The sequence below is a fragment of the Trichosurus vulpecula genome, chromosome 9 (assembly GCF_011100635.1).
Source record: "Trichosurus vulpecula isolate mTriVul1 chromosome 9, mTriVul1.pri, whole genome shotgun sequence".
In the NCBI taxonomy this organism is placed as follows: domain Eukaryota; kingdom Metazoa; phylum Chordata; class Mammalia; order Diprotodontia; family Phalangeridae; genus Trichosurus; species Trichosurus vulpecula.
The window spans coordinates 113,795,681-113,821,211 of NC_050581.1; the positions used below are offsets into that span (position 1 = coordinate 113,795,681).

The window sequence follows — 25,531 nt, forward strand, 5'->3', positions numbered from 1 at the left end:
CTTCCTCCACTCTACCTCCTCCTTTCCTTGTTCTCCTTCTTCCATTCTCTCTTCTCCACTTTCCCTTCTTCCTATTCTCCCTCTTCCCTTCTTGCTTTCTTTCCACCACTATCCCCCTTCTTTGATTCTTCCTCCTCCCTTTTCTAGTCTCCATTTTCCATTTTCGCTCTCTCCTCTCTTCTCCCTCCACTCTACCTCCTCCTTTCCCTGTTCTTCTTCCTTCCTTCTTCCTCCTCCACTCTCTCTTCTTCCTTCATTCTCCCTCTTGCGTATTCCCTTCTTACTTTCTTTCCACCATTCTCTCCATTCTTTGATTCTCCTCCCTCCCTTGTCTAGTCTCCCTTTTCCATTTTTACTCTCTCCTCTCTTCTCCCTCCTCTACTCTCCCTCCTTCTTTGATTCTCCCTCCTTCCTTTTCTAGTGTCCCTTCTTCCTCCTCCACTCTCCCTCCTTTTTTTGATTCTCCCTCCTTCCTTTTCTAGTCTTCTTTCTTTCTTTCCTTTCTATTTACTCCTTACTTTCCCTTCCTTTATTCTCTCTCCTCTCTCCTCCCTCTTTTCCCTTTGGAGTGTGAAGAGCCAGGTGGCAGGAGAGAAATGTCATTAATCCTCCTCCACATAAGCCAGAAATGGAGAGCCAGAGGGACCTGTAACCTTCACACTGTGTCTCACCTCCCCCCCTCCCCAACAACCTCCCATTCCTCAGATGTGCCAACTCTGAACAATGCTGTCTACATCAGCTCCAAAATAGCCACTGGTCCCCTGGCTTCTTCTCCTTTTATAGCCCTGTCCCTATTGTAAGGCTCCCCCAACCTCCACTGGGGGTGGGGGTGGGGAGGATGAAGGGCGGGGGAGACACTAGTGACTTGGGGAGGGGCAATCACGGCTGGAGATAAAGACCCTGAATTTGACCCGAGTCTAGCACTGCCTCAGCTCCCCTGAGCCTTTCCTTCCTCTGCTTTGTTCTCCCTGGGCTCACTCTCCTACCTCCCTCTTCTTTGCCTCACCAGCCCCTCTCCATGGCTCCCAAGAAGCCTGACCCAAAGAAGGATGAGGCAAAGGCTGCCCCCAAGGCAGCAGCCCCAGCTCCAGCTCCAGCTCCAGCTCCAGCTCCTCAGCCTGAGCCCCGCAAGGAAGTCGAGTTTGATGCCTCCAAGATCAAAGTAGGTCTCTTCCCTGGGGGTCAGACTAGAGTCAGCCCTGGAGGACTTCTGAAATTCAAAAGAGGGACAAGATTGAATGGAGTTAGGCTAGACTTCTGCAAGGCGAGAGCCTGGGAGATAGAGTAGAGACTGGGGGGCTGCGTCACTGAGGGGGTGGTACGAGGAGCATGGCAAAATACGAATTTCCTGGCGGGGGGAGGGGCTGGCAGTATCAGAGTTGGAAGACAGAGGTGTAGCACGCTGGGTATTTAACTGTAGCGAAAAGAATACTGGGTTTGCAAGCGGAAAATCTGGGTTCAAATCCCAATTCTACCATCTAATTTCTGTGTGACTTTGGGCAGATCACTGAGTGTCAATTTTCTTAACTGTAAAACTAGGTGAGTAGATTAGGTGGTCTTTAAAATTTCCTCCAGCTTCAAGTCCTGCGATCATTTTTTTTTGTTCCTACTAAGGGAGAAGGCAAAACGTAACTAGGATGGGGTGACCAGCACTTTGTCCAGATATGCTGAGGTGGGAAGGGGCCCCCTTCCTTCCAGACACTTCAGTTGCCAAACCTCACACCTAGTTTTCCATTCAATTTGCCATGGTGTGATCCCGTTCCATCACCTGACCCCGGGCCACCGTCCCCTGTGGCACCCCTCTCCCGGGCCCACTTTCTCCCCAACCCCTCCCTAATGAGGGTGAAACCCTTTATGAGCTGGGCTGCCCCTTCTCCTGTTCTCTGTGGCTGGATAGTCCTCTGTGCCAGCACACCTTGTGTACCTACTGCCACTGTCCCCATCCTGATAATCCCTGCCCCCTCCCCCAAAAAAACCTCAACTATTTTTGTCCCACATGAAAGAAAGTCTAGCTGTGGCTCAAGAAGGAGGAAAGCAATTTAATATTAAGCATATTCATGGAAAGTGAAGCTAGAGGAATTAAAGGTAGATGCTAATTAGAATCTTCCCTGAAGGGTTAAAAAATTTTTTTTGAGATTAAAAGGAGAGATGGGGGTGGGCACTCAGTATAGCGAAGTGGTATCATAGAGACAATCCTAGAAGGAAATTTAGAGATCCAACTCCCTACAAACATCCAGTGACTTGCCTCAGGCCACAAGATACAATTAGCAGAATTGGGATTTGAATCTATGTTGTCCAGTTCCAAATCTGGTCTCTTTCCACTATGCTAGCCAGCCTCTCGGGTATACCAAGAGCAAGGAGACAGATGGGATGATCTTTCACCCTGGGCTTCTTTCTCTGATTCTAACTCTAGGGGAGGGCAGCTAGGTGGAACAGTGGATACAGCACTGGCCCTGGAGTAAGGAAGACACATCTTCATTAGTTCAAATTTGGCCTCAGAGAGTTACTAGCTGTGTGACCCTGGGCAAGTCACTTAACCCTGTCTGCCTAGTTTCCTCATCTGTAAAATGAACTGGAGAGGGAAATGGCAAACCACTCCAGTATCTTTGTGGAGAAAACCCCAAATGGGATCACTAAAAGTCAGACATGACCAGAAAAACAAAACAAAACACAATTCTAGTGGATAGGAGGGATTCTGCCCATGCTGGGGACTGGGAATGAGCAAAAAATTAGGAAGTTGGCAACATTTACCTTAGCCATGTGTACAACTCTCTATTCTGATAAGTAAATATTGTGAGGATTAGTTGAAGGAAATGGGGATCTCTAAGCTTGGGGAAGGGAAGACTCAGGGGAATGTGATTGCTGTATTTCAAAGGGATTAGACTCGTTTTGCTTGACCTCAGAGGGTAGTAACTAATTAGGAGCATTGGGTGGAAGTGAAGGGGAGGGCAGATTTCAATGCCATAAAAAAACAAACAAACAAACAAACAAAAAAAACTCCCTGAAAATGAGAACGATCTCAAAGCGAAATTGGTTACCGGAAGAATTTGTGCTTTTTCTCACACTGCATGTCTTCTAGCAGAGGCAAGATAATAAGAATGATCCCATTCGAGCATGAGGTGGTTGGGATTAATGCTTCAGTCAATCCATAATTTACATTTTTATCATGCTTCAAGCCTGCCAAGTAGTTAGTACTTAGTAGTTACATACCTATGGTAGGTATTTACCTATTTAGGTCATCAGGCACATGGCTGCTGTATCAAGCTCAGCTGTTATTATACCTGTTATGGGCAGCTAGTTGGAGCGTGGATAGAGTACTGGGTGTGGAGTCAGGAAGACACCTCTCCATGAGTTCAAATCTGGCCTCGGACACTTGCTGGCTCTGTAACCTTGGGCAAGTCACTTGGCCCTGCTTGCCTCAGTTTCCCCATCTGTAAAATGAGCCGGAGGAGGAAACGGTGAACCCCTCCAGTATCTCTGCCAAGAAAACCCCAAATGGGGCTTCGAAGAGTCAGACGTGACTGAACCACAAAAAGGACCTGACATGTGCCAGGCACCGTGCTAAGCGCTTGACAATTTTTACTTTATTGGATCCTCACAACAAGCCTGCAGGGTGGGTGCTGTCATTATTCCCACTTTACAGTTGAGGAAACTGAGGCAAAGAGAGGCTAAGCAACTGGGCCAGGACCACAGGGTTACTTGAGCCAGTAAGTTTTTGTGAAGATGCAGTTCCTCCCAGTCTGGTTGGGGAGACACTGGAACAGTTAAGTAACAGGGGGATTCTCCTAGGATTACCATGATGAGCCTTCCTCCCTTCCCTGTGGTGGGAAATTCTTCCTGATTTTTAGCCCTAGTCCTAAAGTTTCCTTTTCTCTAAAGCAGGAGTTCTTAACTTGGGGTCAATGAGCTTGGATAAGAATTTTTTTTGCTTCAGTATAATTATTATCTTGAATAATTATTCTAATTTCAAAACAGTTGGTTTCCTTTGTAATTCCATATGTTTTATTTTTACTAGTTAAAAAATATTTTCTAAGAAGGGGTTCATAGGTTTTACCAGACTGCCAAAAAGGTCCATGACCCAAAAAAAGCCTAAGAACCCATGCTCTAAATGGTTAATAGGACGAGGTAGGTGGGTCCAGGTCCACGCTGGGGATGTGACTTTAGGGCTCTGGCATTACACATAGCGGCACGACTGATCGTCTAGCACATGGTGGGGGTGGGAGTGGGGGCAATGTCTGAAAGTGTCCTTGGCTGAGGTTGGTACCCCACCCCTACCCTCAGGCCCCTCCCCAACCCCCTTCTGAGCCTTGGCCACCTTCCTAGCTGTGTCCTGTCTTGCCCACCTCACGAACATTTCCCTTTATTCCATTTCACAGTCCAAGCCCAGGGGGGGGAAAGGTACCTTTCAATCACTTGCACAGATGATGAGGGCGCAGATGATGGATAAATAACATTCGTAAAGTGCTTTTGAGCTCCCAGAGTGCTTTATGAATGTGAGCTTGTTTGTGAGGTATTACTGGTATTTAAGCCCCCACTCTACAAATGGGAAACTGAGTCTTGGGGAGGTGATTTGCCTATGGTCACCCAGCTAATAAAAGTCAGAGGTCTTCCTGAGGTCTGGTCTTCCTGACTCCAGATCCCGCGCTCGGCCCACTGTGGAGGTATTAGTAATGATAATTAATGATAATAAAAGTAGCATCTATGGAGCACTTTGTCACCACACAACTGACTGACCTCTCTAGTCATACACACATATGTATTTATTTATCTCCGTCTCTATCATCTCTCTTTCTCTCTCTCACCTTCTATCTCTTTCTCTCTGTTTCTAGTTCTATTGTTATCTACATCTCTATATCTCCATCTGTCTCACTCTCTATCTCTACATCTCCATCATCTCTAGTTCTAGTTCTTTCTCAGTTTCTGTCTCTGAATCTGCTTCTCTCTGTCTCTGTCTCTCTGTTTCTCTCTCTGTCTCTCCCTCCCTCTCTCTCTCTCTCTCTCTCTCTCTCTCTCTCTCTCTCTCTCTCTCTCTGTCGCTCTCACTCTGTCTCCCTCCAGATTTCCATTTCTAGCTTCACCTCTCTGTCTGTCATCTAGTACCTTATGCTGAAATCAAGATGGCCCCGGGGCAGTTCCTCCAGGCCTATTGACTGAGAACCAATCTAGCCTTGTTTGAAAAAGAGTGTTGGCCAACAGATAACGTTATCATGTGGCTGCCATATATTAGGTTGGTTTTTTTTATTTTGGAGGGGGGTAGGCAGGGCAATCGGGGTTAAGTGATTTGCCCAAGGTCACACAGCTAGCAAGTGTGGTTGCCATGTAAAAGAAGGATTAGATTAGTTCTGCTTGGCACCAGAGGGCAGAATCTTATAGGACCAAAGGGTAGAAGTTTCAGAGAAGCAGACCTTTGTTCTATGTAGAAAAGACTAAGGTGGGCTGCCCTATTTGGTGGTAGGCATTATTAGGTAGCATTCACTAGAATTCTTCCAACAAAGGCTGGATGATCACTTATTGAGGATGGTGTGAAAGGAATTCTTGTTCAACTCAAGCAGAATTAGAACCCTTTCAGGGTTGTTGTATGGGTCCAATGAGATAATATTTATTGAGTGCCTAGCACACAGTAGGCATTATATAAATGTAAGTTATCACCACCACCACCACCACCACCATCATCATCTTGCTCTCTCCTAGCTATTTCTCACACAGTCCTTGGGAAGCAATCGTAGGAGAAGAGGAAATGTCAGCAGCCTGCAAAGTTGGGTTGGGCGGGAGAGACCTCGAGAGGCCTTAGTATGTGTCTAGAGCGTTGACAGATATCATTGACCTTGGGCAGACAGGGCGTCAGACCTTGACTGTGACAGAGATAAACCCCTCTTCTTCCATGGCCTGGTGCCCACATAGCACCATGGGATCATAGAGCTAGAGCTGGAAGGACCCTCTGAGGCAATCTAATCTAATCCCCTCATTTTATAGATTGTGACAATGAGGCCCAGGGTTGGGGAAGACAGTTGAGAGACAGTACGGGTTAGTGGTTAGAGCCCTGGACTTGGTGGTGTCAGCAGCCCTAAGTTTGAATTTCACTTCAGGTATTAGCCCTGGGATTATGGGTAAGTCGATTAACTGATCTATAAAACAGGGATAATGACACTGGAACTACTTACCTCCAGGGCTGATGTGAGAAAAGTGCTGGGTATGAGTGAGTTATTAATATCCTCTTACAATGCCAGGTGGACTCAGCTATTAACTTGCTATAAGACAAATTTGTTTAGGAGCAGACCAGCAAAGAAAGACCCTTTAAGGCTGGATCATAGACTCAGAGCTGGCAGGGAACTTGGAGGTCTTCTATTCCAAAGCCCTCTTTTTGCAAATGAGGAAACTGAGGACCAGTATGATATTAATAATAAGTGTGCTTCAAAAGAGGATGGGTATTTGTTCTACTGCCCCATAGCCCAGATTTGCTATGTCTTCATAGACTATTTTCATGAACAAGTCTCTGGCCCCTCTCCATGACTAGATGAATTCCATTCCATACAGAGGAGAGAAGTGATTCACCCAAGGTCACATAGGCAGTGATAGTGAGTGCTAGAGACAGGATTTGAAATGGATCTGTAGTCTGAGGTCCTGGGTTCAAATCTTGGTTCTACTATTCACTACCTATGTGATCTATGGCAGATGCTTCTCTATTCTGTGCGGAATGGAATTTTTCTGGCTTTTGATGGCATTCTATCATCCCCCTGCACACCTCTAACATTCTCCGATTCCCTGGTTCTATTCCAATACTCAGAAATTACCTACCAGCGTAGCCTACAAGGCCATTCGAGGCTGGCCATGGAGGTTATCACAGCTGAAGTGGCCAAGGTCACATTTCCTATGATGCATCCAAAAATAGACCTGGAACGCTTTCTGGACAACAGCCCCTCCTCCGGCCCCGACCCCCAGGGACCCTAGTATAGGATATAGAGAGGCCGAGGGAGCTGAGATAAAAATAAAGTACATGGTTTGGAGATAGGCAGAGAGTGGGGGATGGGGTGGAGATTGATAGGTTCTCAGAGGTCCCCTTAGCCTCGAGGGGGCTGAGCACTAGAATGCAAATCGGGGGGCCCTTTATCTGCTCACTCTGAGTCTCAGTTTCTTCTACAAAATGGACCGTAGATTCTTAGGTTTTAGAACAAAGCCATTTAGTCCATGCTTCTCCATTTACAGGTGAGGAAACTGAGGCCCAGGAAGGCTATCTCTTGTCCCCCATCCCTCTTTCCTCACCTGTCCCAGTCTCTCTTCTCCCACAAACTTTCACTAAGGCATGGTGGGCATGAGTCTTAGAGGGAGCCCACAATGGGCATGAGGAGAAAGGGGCTGGTTGATTTAGAACTGGAAGAGACTAACTTCATCCAGCCTCCTCAGTGTTTGGGTGAGAAAAATGAGAGCCCGGGGGAAGTTAAGTGACTCATCTGAGGTCACACACAAGGGCTGGATTTGAACTCAGGTTCTCTGACTCCAGAGCCCATCCTCTTTCTCGAGACTTATCAGACAAACTGCTTTGGGCTCTCACCTCACACAGCTTTCTTTCTGTCCCATGTTCTGCCAAGGAACTGAGCATCCATAGAAACCAAGGACTTCAAAGCTGGAAGGGACAGGGCCTAGGGTTTTCATCGGGCTTGAGAAGGCCACAAGAGTGAGGAGTAAGCCATTCAGTGACATGGCTAATCAGCAGCAGAACCGAGATTTGAACCCAAATCTTCTGACTCCAAATCAAATGTCTTCTCACTGCTTTTCACTGCCCCTCAGTGAGATAAAAACACTCATGGTACCTGCCTCATGGGCTATGATTAACCTTAATCTTCCTATGTAAATGTAAGTTATTATTATTATTGCTATTTCAAAACTGGGCTTTTGTGAAGCTGCATCTCGCCCATCCCGGCCCTCTATGGCTGGCCCTCACAACCCAACTCTAGCTCATCGAGGGTTAGTTAGCTCAGGCTTTGGGGGAGGGAGCTCAAGTGTGGGGTGGTGCAATAGGGTACTGTGTGCAGGCAACCTAGGCCCCAACCAGGGTCAGAATCCAGAAATGAAGGAAATGACCAAGGAATAGACAAGATCGAGATTCACGATGGCAGTCTGCTTCCTCCAGAGAATGGAGACCTGCCCACCCTCCCAGGTTCAGAGGGCCCCTTCCTCTGTTATGACTTCCCCCTCCCAGACCATAAGTGGAGGATTATTTGGAATTAGGTGGGGAGGGGCTCTGAGGAAAATGATTATATTTCCCACTGGCAGCTCCCACCCCCACGTCAGGGGAGTACACAGGGCAACATCTTAGCCTCAGACTCATTGCCGTTCCTCTCTCATACCTCCACTAAGTCTGAGGCAGGAGATTATAATGTTTTTTTTCTGTTGTTTCTGTATACCCCAATAGTTATATACACACACAACCCTCTCCCCCTCCTCCTTCTCTTCCTCCTCCTCCTCCTCCTCCTCCTCCTCCTCCTCCTCCTCCTCCTCCTTCTTCTTCTTCTTCTTCTTCTTCTTCTTCTTCTTCTTCTTCTTCTTCTTCTTCTTCTTCTTCTTCTTCTTCTTCTTCTTCTTCTTCTTCTTCTTCTTCTTCTTCTTCTTCCTCTCTTTCTTTCTCTGTCACTTTCCCTCTCCCTCATTCTATGCCTCTGTCTTTGTATATTTATTCCTCATTCTGTCTTTCTGTATATTTCTCCTTCTATCCCTATCTCTCCCCATCTCTCTCCCTCTCTGCCTTTTCTGTCTTTATGTATTTCTCCCTCACTCTGTCTTTCTCTATATCTGCCTCTCTGTCTCTCCTATCCCTATCTCTCTCCCTGTCTGTCTTCCTTGTCTCTCTGACACACACTCAGTCTCTCACAGATTCTTTCACTCTCTCACTCCCCCTCCCTCTGGTCTCAGTTTAGACCTGGAACATACGGCTCGCAGTGGGAAATGATGACTTACACCCTGGGCCTGTTTGTGGTTGCCTTCTCTGAGGGAGAAAATAGCATCAAAAGCACCAGCTGCAGGCCTGCCCTGATGGGTGCCCGGGCACAGTGGGGCCAGGCAGGCGATGATCCAGCTCACACCTCGTAAATCTCTCTCTCTCTCTGTGACCGTCAGAGCTAGGGATCTGGCTGCTTCCACAGCTCCAGTGGAGGGTGGTGAGGATTTGGGAGGGAGGAGAGAAAAAAATCAGTGAGAGCAGCTAGGGTGACTCTTTCCTCTCTTCCCTGGTCAGTCATGGGAGAAGGGCAGGAGTGGTGGACCTGGGCAATTCTAGAGGGCACTTGTGCTGTTGAAGGTGGACTATTTCTCCTCGTCAACTTGGTGTGGTTGGAAGAACCCTAGAATGTGAAGACCTAGGTTTGTCTCCCATGCTGGTTCTCTGACCTCTTTCCCGGCCTCAGTTTCTTCATCGGTTAGGTGAAGGGCTTTGACTAGACAGTCTCCAGGGTGTCTCCCATCTCTGACGCTTTTTGACTCTCATAACAAAAGCTCACTTTTATAACCTTATCTATATACCCCTGTGGAGATGGGTAGTATAATATTCCTATCTTACAGATGAGAAAGTTGAGGCCCCTGAGAGATGAAATAGTTTGCTAGGAAGTGTGTATTGGGTTCCAAACCCAGCCTGACACAAGGCCCACCAAGTTAACCATGCTGTCTCTTGTGAATCTTGTGTTAGACACTGTGGGAGATACAAAGATCAGTTACTCAGCCCTCGAAGAGCTCACAGATCAGTAAAGCATGAGACTGGGGAAGCAAAAGAGATTTGGGTTCGATGCTATGAAGGATGCTGGGATATTAGGGCTGCAAGAAGCTGCCAGGAATGAAGGAGAGATGTTGTGGGGAGTTATCTACCGTCCTTTGCTCATTCCAGGCCTGCTCTACTCGTCCATACATAGCAGCTCCGCCTCTGTCTATCTGGGATAGAGGGACAGTCTGCTCTGAGGGCCCCGAGCCAATGGCTAAGAGCTCGAGGCAGAGGATGGGGAGGAAGGGACTCAATCAAAGTGCTACTTCAGAGTTCCATGTTGTGGGTGAATCAGGGTCAGGGAATAATAGAATTTTAAAAGCAGGAGGAGCCTTAGAGAATACCTAATCTGACCCCCTCATTTTGCAGATGAAGGAAATGAAGAAAGAGGGGATTTGCTCATGGCCATACAGAAAGGAAGAGCAGAACTGATTCCAAATCTTTCTAGTATGCCTTCATCGACTGTTAAAATGAAATTTAAAAATGAGGCAGGGGAGATATCCCTCTTCCTCTCGGAGACTTTCTCATGTTGTTGAGGAGCTCAAGCTATCCTTAGTTTCTCTGTGTGCGTGGGGATTGATGGTAGAGATAGACCCATTTCTCCAATCTGCACTTCTTCCCCCAGCTCCCCAACTCCACCCCACCAAAGAGGCCCTTGTGGCCAGTATGGGACATTCCTATCCATTCATAGCCCAGTTTAGAGTTTCCATGGTGTGGTTGGTCTAACTCAGCTCAGCGTGCCTGTCTGAGACACTGAGCTCCCTGTGAGTGGGGCTGGGTGTGTGTCAGTTGCTGGGGGACAGAGCCGGTGATGACTGAGGGACCTGTCTGGGGAAAGAGCCATAAATGCCTCACTGCTCTCCTTCCCTATCCCATAGCAACACACTCACACATACACACTGATTGAATGGGGTCATCTTTCTTCTCTCCATATTTGAGGAAACCGGGATTAATCCCTGGGAGTGGGGAGTTCATCCTTGCAGTTAGGGAGGAGGGAATGCTAAGGCAGCTTCATGAGTTGACCATTGCCCTTGGTGGCAGGGACTCTGATCTTCCATGTCCACTCCAAAAAAGCATCCCCAGAATAAAAGTCCAACCCTCATGGCCACATAACTCCTGGAGGGTAGGTCTCATACATCAGTCAAATGTTAAAGAAAAAAATACAGTGAAAGAGTATGGAGGAGATTCACAGAATCAGAGCTGAGTCTTCAGAAATCCTCAGAGACTGCATAATACAATGATGGCCAGAGAATTCAACTTAAAATCAGGAGTACTTGGGTTCAAATTTTGCCTCAGACATTTATGAGTTTTGTGCCAAGGGACACAATCTTTCTGTTTTTCAGTTTCCTCCCCCATAAAGTGAGGCTGCTGGCCTAGATGACCTCTATGGTCTCTTACATTTCTAATTCTATGATCCTCTGGCCCCGTACCCTAACAAGGATCTCCTTTACAACGTAGCAGACTTTACTTGAAGACTACCAGTGAGGGGGCACTACCTGCTGAGGCATTCTGAGAGAGTTCTAATTGTTAGAAATTTTTCCTTCAACTGAAATCTGCTTCTCTGCAATGACCACTCTTTACTATTAGTTCTGCTCTCTGAGCTAGACAGGATTAATCTGTCCTCTACCCGATGGCCCTGAAAAGGCTTGAAGATTATGGGATTATGTCCTCTCTAAGTCTTCTCTTCCTAGGCTAAAGATAACCAGTTCCTTCAGAAGGAATTGTCAGAAGGGATGAGAGGTCCTGAGATTCTTTACGGTCACCCTTCTTTGAATAATCACCATTCACTTAATAATGTTTTGTCATAATACTCAACAATGTTCCCCAAAAGAATTTCCAAGGCATCTTTCCATACATGGAACAGACGACTTCAGTTCGGGTGTCAGGGCTGTCTATCTATCTTCACTGGGCTCTGCTGAGGGGGCTTTTGAGAGTCCAGGGGCAGCAATTAGAACTTTTCTTCTGTCTTCTATTCCAGATTGAGTTCACTCCAGAGCAGATAGAAGGTGAGTAGCTTTGGGCCCCTCTGTCCTCATCTAGTACTCAGATTATTAGTCAGTTAATAGGCTAACTTGCTCAGCCCCTGTGGGATGCCCAATCCAGTGACTGCCCAATGCCAGTCAGGCATTATTAATGCCAGAGATGACACAACTCCCATCCTCTGGAAGCCCCCAGTCTGAGGAGGAGACAAGACCCCTGCCTTTAAGGAGTCCCTAATTTGAGGGAGAGAGGTATGACACTTGCCCTCTGGGAGCCCCAAGTCTGAGAGAAAAACATGGCTCTTACCTTCAGGGGATTTCCCATCTTACCTGAGAAACATAGCTCCTGTCCTTAGAGACCTTCCTCCTTCACTCTCCTTTAACTGCCATAGAAATCCCAGCCTGAGGTGAAAGGCACTGACCCCACCTCTTTCAGGAAATTGTACTAAACTAACCATAATTAACCTCAAAATTAATAGTTGCTCTGGAACCATGGGTTTCAAAGAATCAGAGGAGGACATTCACTTCCTGGTTCATTCTATGTTCTGAGCCCTCCCCATGTCATCAGACTCATCTGGTGTTTCCACCCCACCCCACCAGAGTTCAAAGAAGCCTTCTCTCTATTCGATCGGACCCCCAAGATGGAGATGAAGATCACATATGGGCAGTGTGGGGATGTGATGAGAGCACTGGGTCAGAACCCAACCCAGGCTGAGGTTCTTCGGGTGCTGGGCAGGCCTAAGCAGGAAGGTAAGTGACCTCAGACCTACTCGCAGGGAAAGAAAGCAGCAACCGCAGTCTGTGAGAGGTGTTATTGCTAAGCCCTACCTGCCTCAAAATTTCTCCCTGTTCAAGGTTGTTAGCACAGCGAGGAAGCCAGGGCAGCTCACTATTGGAATGGGAAGGTAGGAGCTACAGATGACAGCCTCAAGGTGGGCACCAGTTTCCTAAGCTGGGGCTGCCTGCAGTCAGCTCATATGAGCAGGATGAAATAGGTCGTCCCCTGGAAATTAGTGCTAGCCTAACTGTTTGACTAGAATCCTTTGGCTTTAAAGGAGAGGGAGAGAGAGAGGGAGGGAGGGAGGGAGGGAGGGAGGGAGAGAGAGAGAGAGAGAGAGAGAGAGAGAGAGAGAGAGAGAGAGAGAGAGAGACTGAGAGCCTTATTCTATTGAGCAGAAGGTTATATGCACCTCGAGGTCTTTCTGTATGGGCTTCGTTGTGAGCGATGCCCTTGAGAGGTCTTGTGTAGAGAGCCATACAGTTGCACTACCAGTGATTTTAGGCACAGAGAAGATCAAAGGGATCAGTGGTGATGAAACCATGTCACTAAACCAAGCGCTGCCATGTTTTTGAACACCTGCTACGCCCTTCAGCCGGCCCTGGGGTTGTGGGGAGTGGTTAGGGTAATTATTAGTGTCTGAAGTAACCTAACAATCTGCCACTTTCTCTAATCCTTGCCCCAGAATTCCCATTAAAGTCATTCCTTTGGGTTAGCAGGATTGTTGTCTTCAGAAGGTATGTGCAAGATTGTGGAGGACCTTGAATGTCAGTCAAAGGAGCCTGAATTTTACTCAAATGGCAATAGGGAATAATCAAGTCATTTAAGGCAGGGAAAGTCATATGGTTGGTTCCAACCGTGTAAAACAGAGCAGTACTGGAAAGCATTCATTGGGCCTTACTGTATGTCAAGCACTGTGCTAAGCTTATACAGATAGAAAATCGAGATGGTCCCTGACCTCCAGGAGCACACACTGTGATTGGGACAGACAAAAGGAAGACCTTAGGTTTTGGCAGGGAAAGTGCTAGAGCAGATGACAGGGTCCCAAGGACCTTAGGGAACAAAGGCCAGGCAGATAGACTAAGAGGATGTTAGCTTCAAGGGTAAGTGATGTCACCACTGGGGGACATCCCAATATACTTCCCCATAATTCATCCAAACCCCTATAAGACATGCCTTGCTCCTTCCCAAATGGGTCTGGTCCAGAGATAGGTGTGTGTGTGTGTGTGCGTGCGTATGTGTGTGTGTGTGTACGTGTGTGTGTGTGTGTGTGTGTGTGTGTGTGTGTGTGTACGTGTGTGTATGTGTGCATGGCGCATGGTTCTCATGTTTGCTTTTAACTTTCCCATCTCCCTTCTCTGTCCCCAGAGCTCAACACCAAAATGATGGATTTTGAAACCTTCTTGCCCATGCTGCAACATATTGCCACCTGCAAGGACACTGGCACTTTCGAGGACTTCGTGGAGGGGCTGAGGGTCTTTGACAAGGAAGGCAATGGAACTGTTATGGGCGCTGAGCTGCGCCACGTGCTGGCCACCCTAGGTAAGTCTCTACCTACCCCCGTGAGGCCCTTGGGGAAACATGGCTAGATGCAGGCCAGCAGGGAACATAAAGCAAAGGCCTGAATCTCCCTGGAACCCTATCTGTTATTATGTCAGGGACCCCTGACCTCTAACTCAGAGATGCCCTAGGACAGACGGAAGACCTCAAGTGAAGGACACAGTTTTCTCTGACCTTATGGTACAGATGTTTCGGCCAATCTTTTCAATGTCCTCCGTACCTCCGAGGACTTTAGATGGCATAAAAATAGCCAGCATTTATAGATGTCATTTCACTCATTAATCTCCCCAACAACTCTGTGAAGTAGCCGCTGTTATTAGCCTCATTTTACAGAACAGAAGATGCGGCCTGAGGTTAAATGAATTGCACGGAATCATAGAACTAGTGTCTGAAGCAAGATTTGAACTCAAGTCTTCCTAACATCAGGTCCAGTGCTCTAATGATGATGATGATGATGATGATGGTGATGATCATTATAATGCCTAACATTTGTATAGCGCTTACCAAGAGCCAGCCACCATACACTTTACAATTATTGTCTCATTTAATCCTGGGAGGTAGGAGCCATTATAATTCCCATCTGACAGATGAAGAAACTGAGGCAAGCGAAGTTTAAGTGACTTGCCTCAGGTCTCTCTCTCTCTCTCTCTCTCTCTCTCTCTCTCTCTCTCTCTCTCGCTCTGTCTCTCTCTCTGTCTCTGTCTCTCTCTGTCTCTCTCTCTCTCTCTCTCTCTCTCTCTGTCTCTGTCTCTCTCTCGTGCGCACACACGCACACACTAGTATCTCAAATAAGATTTGAACTCGATTCCTAACTTCAAGTCTAGCGCCCTCTCAATGATACCACCTTGCTACTATACACGGTCAGGCTCATTCCAGAGTTTCCCAGGCACACACAGCAGCCCAGGGGAAATACGTCTGCAAACACGAAAGGGAAGACCCCTAGGAACACCTGGCCCTTGCAGTTGCTGGGATGAAGTCTTACCCGTCTCCTCCTTCCTACCGCTGATGCTATGGATCTCTAGTGCTAACAGTTATGAAGACGAGTCTCCACCACCACTTTCCTTCTTCCACTTTTCCTGTGCTCCTTCTGGGCAGCCCTCGCCGCCGGGGGCTCTTTGGGGTTCATAACCACAGCTGCTGCCTTCCCGACCCCACAGCTCAACCATCCCGTCTTCCCTGGTTCCATAAGTTGATATTGTTACATAGAGATGTGCTGAGAACAGCCTGGACCGGCTTTTGAGAGCCAATCGCTTGAGCCTATTGTTAAATTTTCATTGTGAATATTTACACGCCGGAAATCAGCCAGGGCTTGACTTACTGTTTTATTGATTGTCTAGACTTAACAAAGTGAAGGAGAAGATAATGATAAAAATTAAACTTAAAAGTCTGTCCTGGTACACCCCTATTGTTAACCACGTCCTCCAGAGATTTATGTTGAGTGAAGCTGTTTGTTATAGTGAAGGCCTAAAGTCTTGGTGGTTGGTAAAACGCAGGAGGCTATAATTTCCCAACTTGGCCAGGGGAGTGTCAGTGCTTCATTCCAGCTTCCGACAATGCCCAAGGTTGAGGGGATTGGTGCCTGTTTTATACTTTCTCTTGGGCTGTCACCAGAATGTGGCCTTGCCACATATGTCCCCTTTTCCTCTTATACACCCAAGTCTTAAATGGGGTTTTGAAACAATCAGGGATGAGAGGCAGAAATATGAAGGTACAAACTTAGGAGTTACAGAAGGATCACGTTACAGGATTCGGGGACCCCATCTCAAGACCTTCTACTCTTGTCACATGACTAGCATGCAATTATCTAATGACTAAACCCATCCCTCTACCAACCTGGGGCAACATAAGGAGTGAAAATGCAGCGGAGCGCCCCAGTGGGGAGGTTTTCCTCTTGGAACATCTTCTCTGTCTTCCTAGCCCTGAAGGACTGAGGGCTTCAATGGATTATAAGTTTAGTATAAATCGATCATACGATATGACAAACAAAATAATTAATATGATCTTGAGTCGTATTAAAGGCAGTGTTACATTAGGCCGCCAGGTGGCATAGTGGATAAAGTACTGGGCTTGAAGCCAGGATAGACCTGAGTTCAAGTCCTGCCCCAGATGCTTCATAGCTATGTGACCGTGGGCCCATCCTTTAACCCCTTTCAACATTGGTTTCTTTATCTGTAAAATGAGAATAGCAGCTCTCTCCTTCCCAGAAGTGTTTGAGAATCTCATATGTAAGGTGCTTCATAATCTTTAAAATGCTATATGAACGTCAGCTAGTATTATTATTAAGGCTAATTAATTATGGAGACTAATTAATAATTAAAGTTAGCTCGATTCTTTTAAATCTAATATTAAGAGACACAAAGCATTCAGAATAAAGGATTTCTGCTGTCCTCTGCCTGGTCAGGTCACACCCGAAGTCCTGTGTTCTGTTCCAGGCCTCCCTTAAGGAGGGATGCTGATAAATTGAAGGATGTTGTGGCAAAGTAGAAAGAGGCGCCCCAGACGTAGGAAGACCTGAGTTCAAGTCACACACGCTGTGTGGCTCTGGGCAAGTCCAGTAACCTCTCGTGCCCCAGGCAACTCTCTAAGACAAAACAATCATAGGACAGTTGGTGATCTGCCTTGGTGAGCTTTGCTTTTCCTCACAAGAACAAAATTACAAGTCTATATTTTAAATAAAAAGAGCCTGAAATAAACTACCTGGAGGGAAAGATGACCAGAATTCCCCATGAAGGAACTGGACATCTTGGCATCTTAGCATCTTGTTAGGCTGAAACAGGAGAAGACCTGGGAAGACAGGAAAGCTATCTCTGAGTGTCCTTAAGTGGAAGAGAAAATAGATTTGTTTTGTACAGTCCCGGGGAGCGGGGGAGGGCAGAATGATGAGCAACGGACAAAAGTGACAAAAAGCCAGAATTCCAGTAGGGCTGTCCAAAAGTTGAAAGAGCTGCCTCAAGTTTTCTTTTGGAGGGGGGAAGGCAGGGCAATTGGGGTTCAGTGACTTGCCCAAGGTCACACAGCTAGTAAGTGTGTCAAGTGTCTAAGGCTGGATTTGAACTCCTGACTTCTGGGCTGGTGCTCTGCCCCCTCGCATTTTGATAATATTGTCTCACATTTACAGAACATTTTAAGGTTCACAAAACACTTTTACTCATAATATCCATGGATGGTAGATACCGTAAGTATTATTGGCTTTCCTATTTTGCAAATAGGATTAAATGACTCGCCTATAGCCTTGTATGAATGAATGAATGAATGGATTTATTAAACAACCCACTATGGGCTTAAATATATATTAAAAAATGAAACAGTCATTGTCTTTTTAAAGCAGTTTATATTCTAACAGGGCAACTGGGTAGCAGGCCTGGGCCTAGAATCAGGGAGACCTGAGCTCAAATCCAGCCTTGATGCTTTCTAACCGTGTGACCCTGGACGAGTCACTTAACCTCAGTTTTCTCATCTGTAATATGGGGATTATAATAGCACCCACCTCCCAAGGCTGTTGTAAGAATAAAATGAGAATAATTTAAATCACTAAGTACAGTTCCTTGAGTATAAGAAGGGCCATATTAATGTTAGTTATTATTTTATTATTATTGATGAGGGAGCCAATACACAGAAAGGAGCGGTGACCGTTTGCATCAGGGGTACGCTGGTAAATGTTTAACAACCGGCTGTCCCCACCCCTCCCCAACTATATACAGGACAAAGTTTCAAGTTTAATCTGCATGTTTAATATTTTCTCTGTCACTTTCTTAAGTCTAAACAAACAGCGAAACAATAAATCAAGTTGTAATTGGCAGCATTTACTTATTTCTGAGACGTAAATGCTCCCATCGAAAATTTAACAATCAGCTTTCCTGCATGTGCTTAGCACACCCTCACTAGTCAGCACAGCTCATGCGTTAGGTGCTGGGAACATAAAGACAAAAACAAAACCATACCTCCCCTTGAAGAGCTCACTTTCTGTGGAGAGAAATAACATATACAGGTACTACCATGATAATGTCCTGTATTATATTCTGCTTTCTGGGTTTGTAAAGCACTTTACAAATATAACTTCATTTGATCCTCACAATGACCCTGGGAAGTAGGGGCCATTATACCCCCATTTTACAGCTGAGAAGACTGAGGCAAACAGAGGTCTGAGGCAGGATTTGAACAGCTGGCTGCCTTGTGCACTCGGTTCATGGGGGAGGAGAGGAGCTGCGGGCATCCAGAAAAGTCCCTCATAGGAAGGAGGTGGCACCAAAGGCGAGCTTGGGATTCCAAAGGCAGAGGGGAGGCTGGAGTACTCCAGGCATGGCGGTTAGAGAAAGGAACGGTGCCGTAGAAAGAATGCTGGAGTTGGAGTTAGAGAGCCTGGGTTCAAATTCTGGTTCTGCCACTTATTTCCTGTGTGACCCTTAGGCAAGCGATGAACCTCTCTGGGCCCGGGTTTCCTCATCTATCTAGGGGGCTGGCTGGACTAGAGGTCCCATAGGATCCTTGCTGTGGAGCTTGATGGGCTGGTTGAGCTGGCTAGTCAATCCCCATCATCAGTTAAGAAAACTGATGCCCATGGAAGTTAAGTAATTTGTCCAGGATATACAGGTAGCAAGCATCAGAGGCAGGATCTAAACACAAGTCTTTTGATTCTGGAGCCAGTGCTATTTCCACTGAACCACACTGCCTCCCAAAGTTCCCTCTAGTTCTTAATCTAGGTTCCCGAGATCCAATGAATGGATGAGCCCTCCTGAGATCTTTTCCAGCCAGAGAGTATCATAGACAGAACATGTGGGACTCCAGGCTTGCCCTTAAACCCCTCTAGGTGAGAGACTGACTGAAGATGAGGTGGAGAAGCTGATGGCTGGACAGGAAGATGCCAACGGATGCATCAACTATGAAGGTGAGAGGCAGAGGCAGAGAGGGAGGTTCCTCCCAAAGGGCCAAGGGGCTCGTGTTCTAGGGACCCGCCCTTGCAGGGGAGACAAGGGAGCTATAGAAGAGCTGCGGGCTTCCTCGGTCTCAGGGGTTGACCTTGCAAAACAAACTCCTTCCAGTCATCTCCCCACAGTCCTGGTCTGAGGGGGAGACAAACCTCATCTTACCCCACCTCCACCCTAACCCCACGCCCACCCCCATCCATGAGATCCCAGTCTGATGAGGGAGAGGGGCACATCAGCATGCATCTCTCACACACTCATATGTATGTACGTGTTGACCCATTCTCCACTCTTGGCTTCTTTCTAGCTTTTGTGAAGCACATCATGGCCAGCTGAGCTGTCAGCTCTTCAGGTGAGCTTGCCTCCTCCCCTTTCACCTCTGGCAGCAGAGGTCCCAAAGTCTGAGAGGGTCTCAGGTGCCCAGGGGCAGAAATTGGACCGGGAGAAGAAGTCAGGGCTCCCTCTGCATTTGGATTTCAATGATTTTCCTTTATAAGAGATTGGATAAAGAAGAGAAGGAAGGAGAGGAAAGAAGTAATGATGGGAAGAAGGAAGAAAGGGAGGGAAAGAAGGAGGGAAGAGAAAGAAAGGAAGGAATGAAGGAAAGAAAAAAGAAAGAGAAAGAAGAAGGAAGGAAAGAGAGAAAGGGGGAGAAGAGAGAGAGGAAAAATAAAGAGAAAAGAAGGAAATAAGGAATAAGAAGTTAGGCCATAAGAATTTATTAAGTACCTACCATATTCCAGGCACTGTGCTATGTGCTAGGGATAGACAGACAGACAGACAGACAGATAGATAGAGATGTAGATATATGTATGTATGTATGTATATGGCAAAATATAAGAAAAGAGAGAAAGGAAAAAATAAAGAAGGAATGGAAGGAAAGAAGAGAGAGAGAAAAAAAAGAAAAGAAAGACAGCGGGGTATCCTGGTCCCTGGAATCTCCAGGATGGGGCTGTGGAGAGCAGCTGACCTTTGACTTTGCCAGTTGACTCTGGAATCACCATGAGGCCTGTACTGCCTCCATCCTGTGGTTTGAGGAGACTTTCAAAACAATAGGGAGTTCTCCTAAAAAAGGTCCCAGGCCAGATTTCTGCCCTTGGGCTCTTGATAACCTTGCTCCTTTGTAATTCATGAATAATTTTTCTTTCAGGAAGCCCCCATAGAGGACCTGATGGAGGTGTTTCTTCAACCAGTCCCCTGAAGTGGTGGGGAATGCTCATTTGGATGAAGGTTGGGTGGTTTGTGGTGGGAAGGCCAAGAAAGAGGAGGCTGACTTCTATGGGATGGAGTCCATGGTGTGGGGTGAAGGAAGGAGAATACAATTCTCAAGGGGGCACTCAACTGAAATACTTGACTGCCCTCTTTGAAAATTGCAATGGTCCAATGGTAGCTTCTGTGGAGAAGGTGAAGAGTGGGGCATTATGGGAGGAAGGAAAGAGATGTTTGGATGTTTCCTAAGCAACTGGAACCAAGTGGCTTTTGCCTGTCTGTCCATCTCACTCATACACACACACACACACACACACACACACACACACACACACACACACATGCCACTTTCATTACCACATGCATCATACATTGCCTCAGGAATAGGGGTGAAGAAGGTGGGTCATGGTCTCTTTGGAGAGTCTAATTTTGTGATATGAGGACCATGACCCTGCCTTCCTTTCTCATTTTCATTTTTACATAATATATTCAAGTCCACCCCCAAGGTCTACCTTTTGGTTCCAAGTCAGGGGCCATGGGAGGAGGGGTTAGAATCTTCCCAATGACCTCTTGGGGTACAGAGAAGCCTCCCCCCAGCCAGGCCACAAGGCTGGATAGCCAAGGCTTCTGACTCCTAGCCCAGGGTTCACCCTATAGCTTGGGGGAAGTGCTGCTGACTGTAGCATAGCCCCTGTTTTTGTGCTCTTAGGGGTGTGTTCCTGATGGAAGAGTCCAAGGAGCAGGGTCCTAGGGTCCTTTGCCCATCCCTACCCCACTTCTACCTCTTGGTGCTACCTTCATCCCCCTGGTTGCTGACACCCTCTCCCCCCTTCATTAAAGGGCTTCCTCATTCATTTTAGTTCTTGTTTTATTTTTGTTGAATGAAGCAGTGTTCATAGAGCAGAAGAGTGGAGAGGAAGGAACCTAGCGTTCTTCCTCCTTGCACATATACCAAAACCCCCCAGCTTGTGTGCCAGCCCTTTATGACCCAGTTCTCTAGACCACTCAAGTCAATGGCTCACTAATATGATAAACTTGTTCATGATGCCGAAAGAGGGATAGAGAAAGGCACACAGAGTCCTCCAAGGGAATATAAGTGCACTTTTATAGACCATTTCTGGAAACAAAAGTCCTGTGTCCATGATCTAAACACATAGTAATTCTGATGAGGTGGGGTTAAGGCCTTGGGGGGAAGGGAAGGTAGCATGGAGTGTGGGGAAGGGAGGAAATTTGGAGTCAGACAGGGCTCTAAGTACTCACCTCTTTCCCCTGGGCCTGGGATGGCCCTAGTGATTACTCTGTGCCCTAGAATCCCTACAGGCTGAGTTAATACCCTATGGCATGAGTCTAGACATCGAGGTCACCGTCCCTCTACTTCTTAGAATGCCAAGTGTCCTTGTCTCATTATGGGATACTGAAGGACAGTTTGTATCCCTGCAGACCTAAGATTGTTCCCCACGCCTACATAAAGGGTGATGCCTCAGGGTCCCACCAAGTTCCCACTTGCTGCTCCCCTCACCTGTGATAGAATATTGTCCATCAAGCTGGGATTGTTCCAGAGCCCTGGACCAAGCTCATTTGCCCATTCTCCAGTTCCAGGCTTACTCTTAGACAGCCTCAAAGTCCACTTTTGATGGTTTGCGTACCTTCACTGGTTACCCGGATAACTACTATCCTTTCGAAAAAAAGAAGGAAGAGAAGACCTTATAATAAGTACTATCATTACATTTTTAAAAAATCTTCTGGATGGAAATCCTACCTCAGACACTCAGATCACTGTGTGATCCTGGGCAAGCCAGTTAACCTTATTGGGTCTCATTTGCCTCATTTGTAAAATGAGGTAGTTAAAGTCAAGGATTTCTAAGAATCCTTCTACCTCTAAATCTATGACCCTGAAAATCATTACAGCTTCATGGAAGACATGACTCTTAACTGAGGATTTAAAGGAAGAAAGGGACTTCAACAGGAAGAAATGGGGGAAAGTGTATTCCAAGCATGGCAGAAGCACAAGCAAAGACAACCAAGCCATAAAGGGAAGGGTGAGATTGGCCAGGGCAAGGGGGTCATATTTTAGTTTGGCTGGAACATAGAATAAATGAGGGCCAGGAGTTAGTGTAAGATAATCAGAAAAGGAAATTGAAGCTAGATTGTGAAGAGCTTTGAATGTTAGGTTCTTAAATAAGATCATAGATTCCTGAGCTAGCAGAGGCCTTACAGGCAATCTAGCTTAATTACTTTATTGTAGGACTTTGTGGTTTCTCCACTAGGTGATGGAGAACCCGTGAAGGTTTTGAGCAGAGGAGTGATGGGATTGAAAATAGCACACTAGGAAGATTATCGAGGTAGCCCAGTGAAGGATAGATTGGAGAGGAAAGATTATAGATAAGGGACCAGTTAAAGGGGCTATTATAGTACCACAAGAAAGGGTGGCAAGAGATTGAACTAGGATGGGATTAGTGAAGGGGAAAGGAGGAAATGAAGACTGATGGGTAGATCAGAGGTAAAAATGGACTTGGCAGTGGATTGTATATGAGAGATTAGGGAAGAATTGAGGATAAAGATACCCTAATATCATTTTATCGTGTTTGTCATTTATCAACTGGATCTCTGGGAATGGATGGTGGTTGGATCAGTGGAAGAAGAGAGAGGTTAAAGGGAAGGCCAGGTGTGAGAGGGAAGATTCTGAGTTCTGTTTTGGTTGGGTCTAAGGTGCTGGCAGGCCATTCAGGTGGTGATGTCCAGGGGGAAAGTGGAAAAGGGTCAGGGGTCCAGAGATTCGGAGTTACGGAGTTAGGGGTCATCTACATAACATTGTAAATGGTGTCATTGGATTGGATAAGTTTGCTACTGGACAGAGAGAAGACAGAAGGAAAGGAAAGAAAAGGGGAAGGGGGGAAGACGATGAAATCGAAGGTCTAGTGTCAGACCTGGATTTGATTCCTAAGCGCAATGCTCTATTGAGTCTTACCCAGCTAGGTGGAGTTTTTCCTCCGACCCCTTCTCAGGAAAGGATGGGAGATCAACAAAGAGGTGCGGGTATCCAGTGACGACAGCAGCTAAGGCTCAGTGAGGGAATGAGGGATTAATGTTAGGGTTGGGGGCTTAGTGAGGAAGTAGGGGCTTAGTGAAAAGGGCAGGAACTTGGTGAGGGTTATGGGAGCCGAGGGACTGGAATGAACCTCTTTCAAGGTTGTCTTTCTGGGAAGGGGCACCAAGCATGGGTAGGCAAGCTTTGCTGAGTAAGCATTGACATCTCTTGGGGAATGTTGCCCCTGCCAGCTGTGGCCTCCCCACAGATGCGTAAACATTCATCTCTGATCCCCCTCCAAGCACGGTGGTCTGGTCTCTCATAGCCCCTGAGGGATAGCCATAACCGGAGAGAGCTATTCTTAGGGTTTAGCACTGAACACTCCCTCTCTGAAGGTCTCCCATCCTAAGGATGATGAGACACGTGGGGCAGGAGGGAGAGTCCATGAGAACCCTGTCTATGGAGGAGACTGTGTATTAACAAGGACCCAGACCAGGAGACAAAAGTCCTAGATCCCAAAACTTATCTCTTATCACTAACTTGCTGCGTGACCTTGGGTAAGTCAGTTTAATTCTCCAGGAATCATTTTCCTGAGTATGTAAAATGGGAGGAGGTGACCAAGATGGTCATCTGTACTGTCCCTTCCAGCTATGAAGTTTTACATTTTAATCCACATTTGTTAAATACCTACTGTGTGCAGAGTGCACCATTTAGATAAGACACAGTCTCTGTCCTCATGGGACATATATACAAATAACAACCATACCCAGCGATGGGAGATAAGCCCATCAGAGAGGTGCAAGTGATGTGCTAGAGGAAGCAGTTCATTTCAAGGGATCAGGGAAGACTTTATAGAGCAAAGGCTTTAAGGGATGAGTAAGAATTCAACAAGCCAAGTGAGATGGAGGCTGGGGGCAGGGGAGGGAAGGTGGGCATTTAAACCACAAGGGACAGTGTGAGCAAAGCAGGAAAACGCAAAACCTGTATGAGAGACAGAGTAATTCTGTGGGGCTTCAGTGTAGAGTAAATGGAGGTGGGGAAGTACCCTATGAGGTGGGAAGATGAGGTAACATCAGGCAATGAAAGGTATTGAACTTTTCTGGTTATGTAATAGGGAGCCATTGAGGGGTTTTGAGCAGAGGAGTGACCTGATTATTTCTCTGCATTAATGAGGACGTCTGGCCATGCTGTGAAGGATGGCGAGGTGGTTTCTGTCTGTTTGTGTGTTTGAGGGAAGAGAGATTGAAGAGATGGGAGAATGTGTTTGGGAGTCCTTGCAATAGTTTAGGTGCTGTATAAGGTCATTGGCAGACCAGATGTGAGAAATATTTCAGAGGTTAGGATGGATAGGACTTGGTGAAGTGACTAAATATGGGAAGTGATGGAGAGGAAACTGTCAAAGATAACACTCAGGTTTCATGTATGGGACACAAAATGAAGGGTGGTACCTTGGGAAAGTCAAAAGCAGCATTATGTTTAGGGGGGAAATAAGTCTCTTAGCATGGATCGAGAAGTCCGAGAGGCCCCTGTCTGTTGTCAATCCAGTGCTGAAATGCAAGCAGACAGATTTAAAAATTCAAGCAGGAGCTTTAAATGAAATCAGGTGGAGGGCTTCATTGCAGAGGTTGGGGGCTATGGATGCAGAACAGTGCATACACTGTCAGACTGGAATGATGTGTCTGTGGCTTAGTTTTGCTAAACTGTTTTCTTTTTTTTTAAAAAAAAAACTTTGTTATGACAGTGACTCACATTTAGTTGTACTTGAACTCTTCGGGGGTTGGGAATTTACTAAAATGGTCAAATACTTTAATGCAGTAAATAATTATAAAAGAATATTAAAAAGTAGTATATTAAATTACACTCAAGGTTCACAACACAGTTTGTTGTCATTGAAAGGGGTTTGTGGAATAAAAAACATTGAGAACCAGTGCTATAAAGTGTGGTTCTCTGAGTGGGAGAGTGGTGGGGATGTATTGGAAAATTCAGGGCCTATAAAAATAAATCATTTAATAAATTTTTAAAAAACATTAAGGAAAAAGAAAAAGAAATCAGATGGAAAGACTTAGGAAAGTCAGCAGTGAACCTGAAAGAAACTGTCCAGATGGTCTAAAAGAAGCCAATTAGTCTAAAAGAAGCCGGGTAGCAAAGGCAAAGAAAGTGGCTGGTATGCCTAAAAGAAATCTGGATGGGGAATGAAGGGATTATATTTCAAGGGTGAAGGGCTTAGGTCAAACACAGCAGAGGACTACCCGATCATTTTTATCTATGGAGTGCCTTCTTCATCCCTAAGGGCTGGGGGCTGGGGGCGGG

The 25,531-nt window shown here is 46.4% G+C and overlaps 1 protein-coding gene across 1 annotated transcript; it reads left to right on the forward strand.

The window, feature by feature from the left end:
* Positions 1-821: 821 nt before the first annotated feature.
* On the forward strand, positions 822-21,052 carry MYL3 (myosin light chain 3). The gene is made up of 7 exons (XM_036739035.1): positions 822-1,162; positions 11,724-11,751; positions 12,325-12,474; positions 13,871-14,044; positions 18,870-18,947; positions 19,292-19,336; positions 20,135-21,052. Exons 1-6 carry the CDS (start codon positions 1,019-1,021, stop codon positions 19,318-19,320), a joined length of 603 nt encoding a protein of 200 aa, XP_036594930.1. The 5' UTR covers positions 822-1,018; the 3' UTR covers positions 19,321-19,336; positions 20,135-21,052.
* Positions 21,053-25,531: the final 4,479 nt, after the last annotated feature.

What these genes read in the sequence shown, in the direction of transcription:
- MYL3 (XM_036739035.1), top strand. Translation starts at nt 1,019, where the DNA reads ATGGCTCCCAAGAAGCCTGACCCAAAGAAGGATGAGGCAAAGGCTGCC. An exon ending in TTGATGCCTCCAAGATCAAA is followed by an intron (nt 1,163 to 11,723) that starts GTAGGTCTCTTC and finishes CTTCTATTCCAG; the next exon opens with ATTGAGTTCACTCCAGAGCA. An exon ending in GGGCAGGCCTAAGCAGGAAG is followed by an intron (nt 12,475 to 13,870) that starts GTAAGTGACCTC and finishes CTCTGTCCCCAG; the next exon opens with AGCTCAACACCAAAATGATG.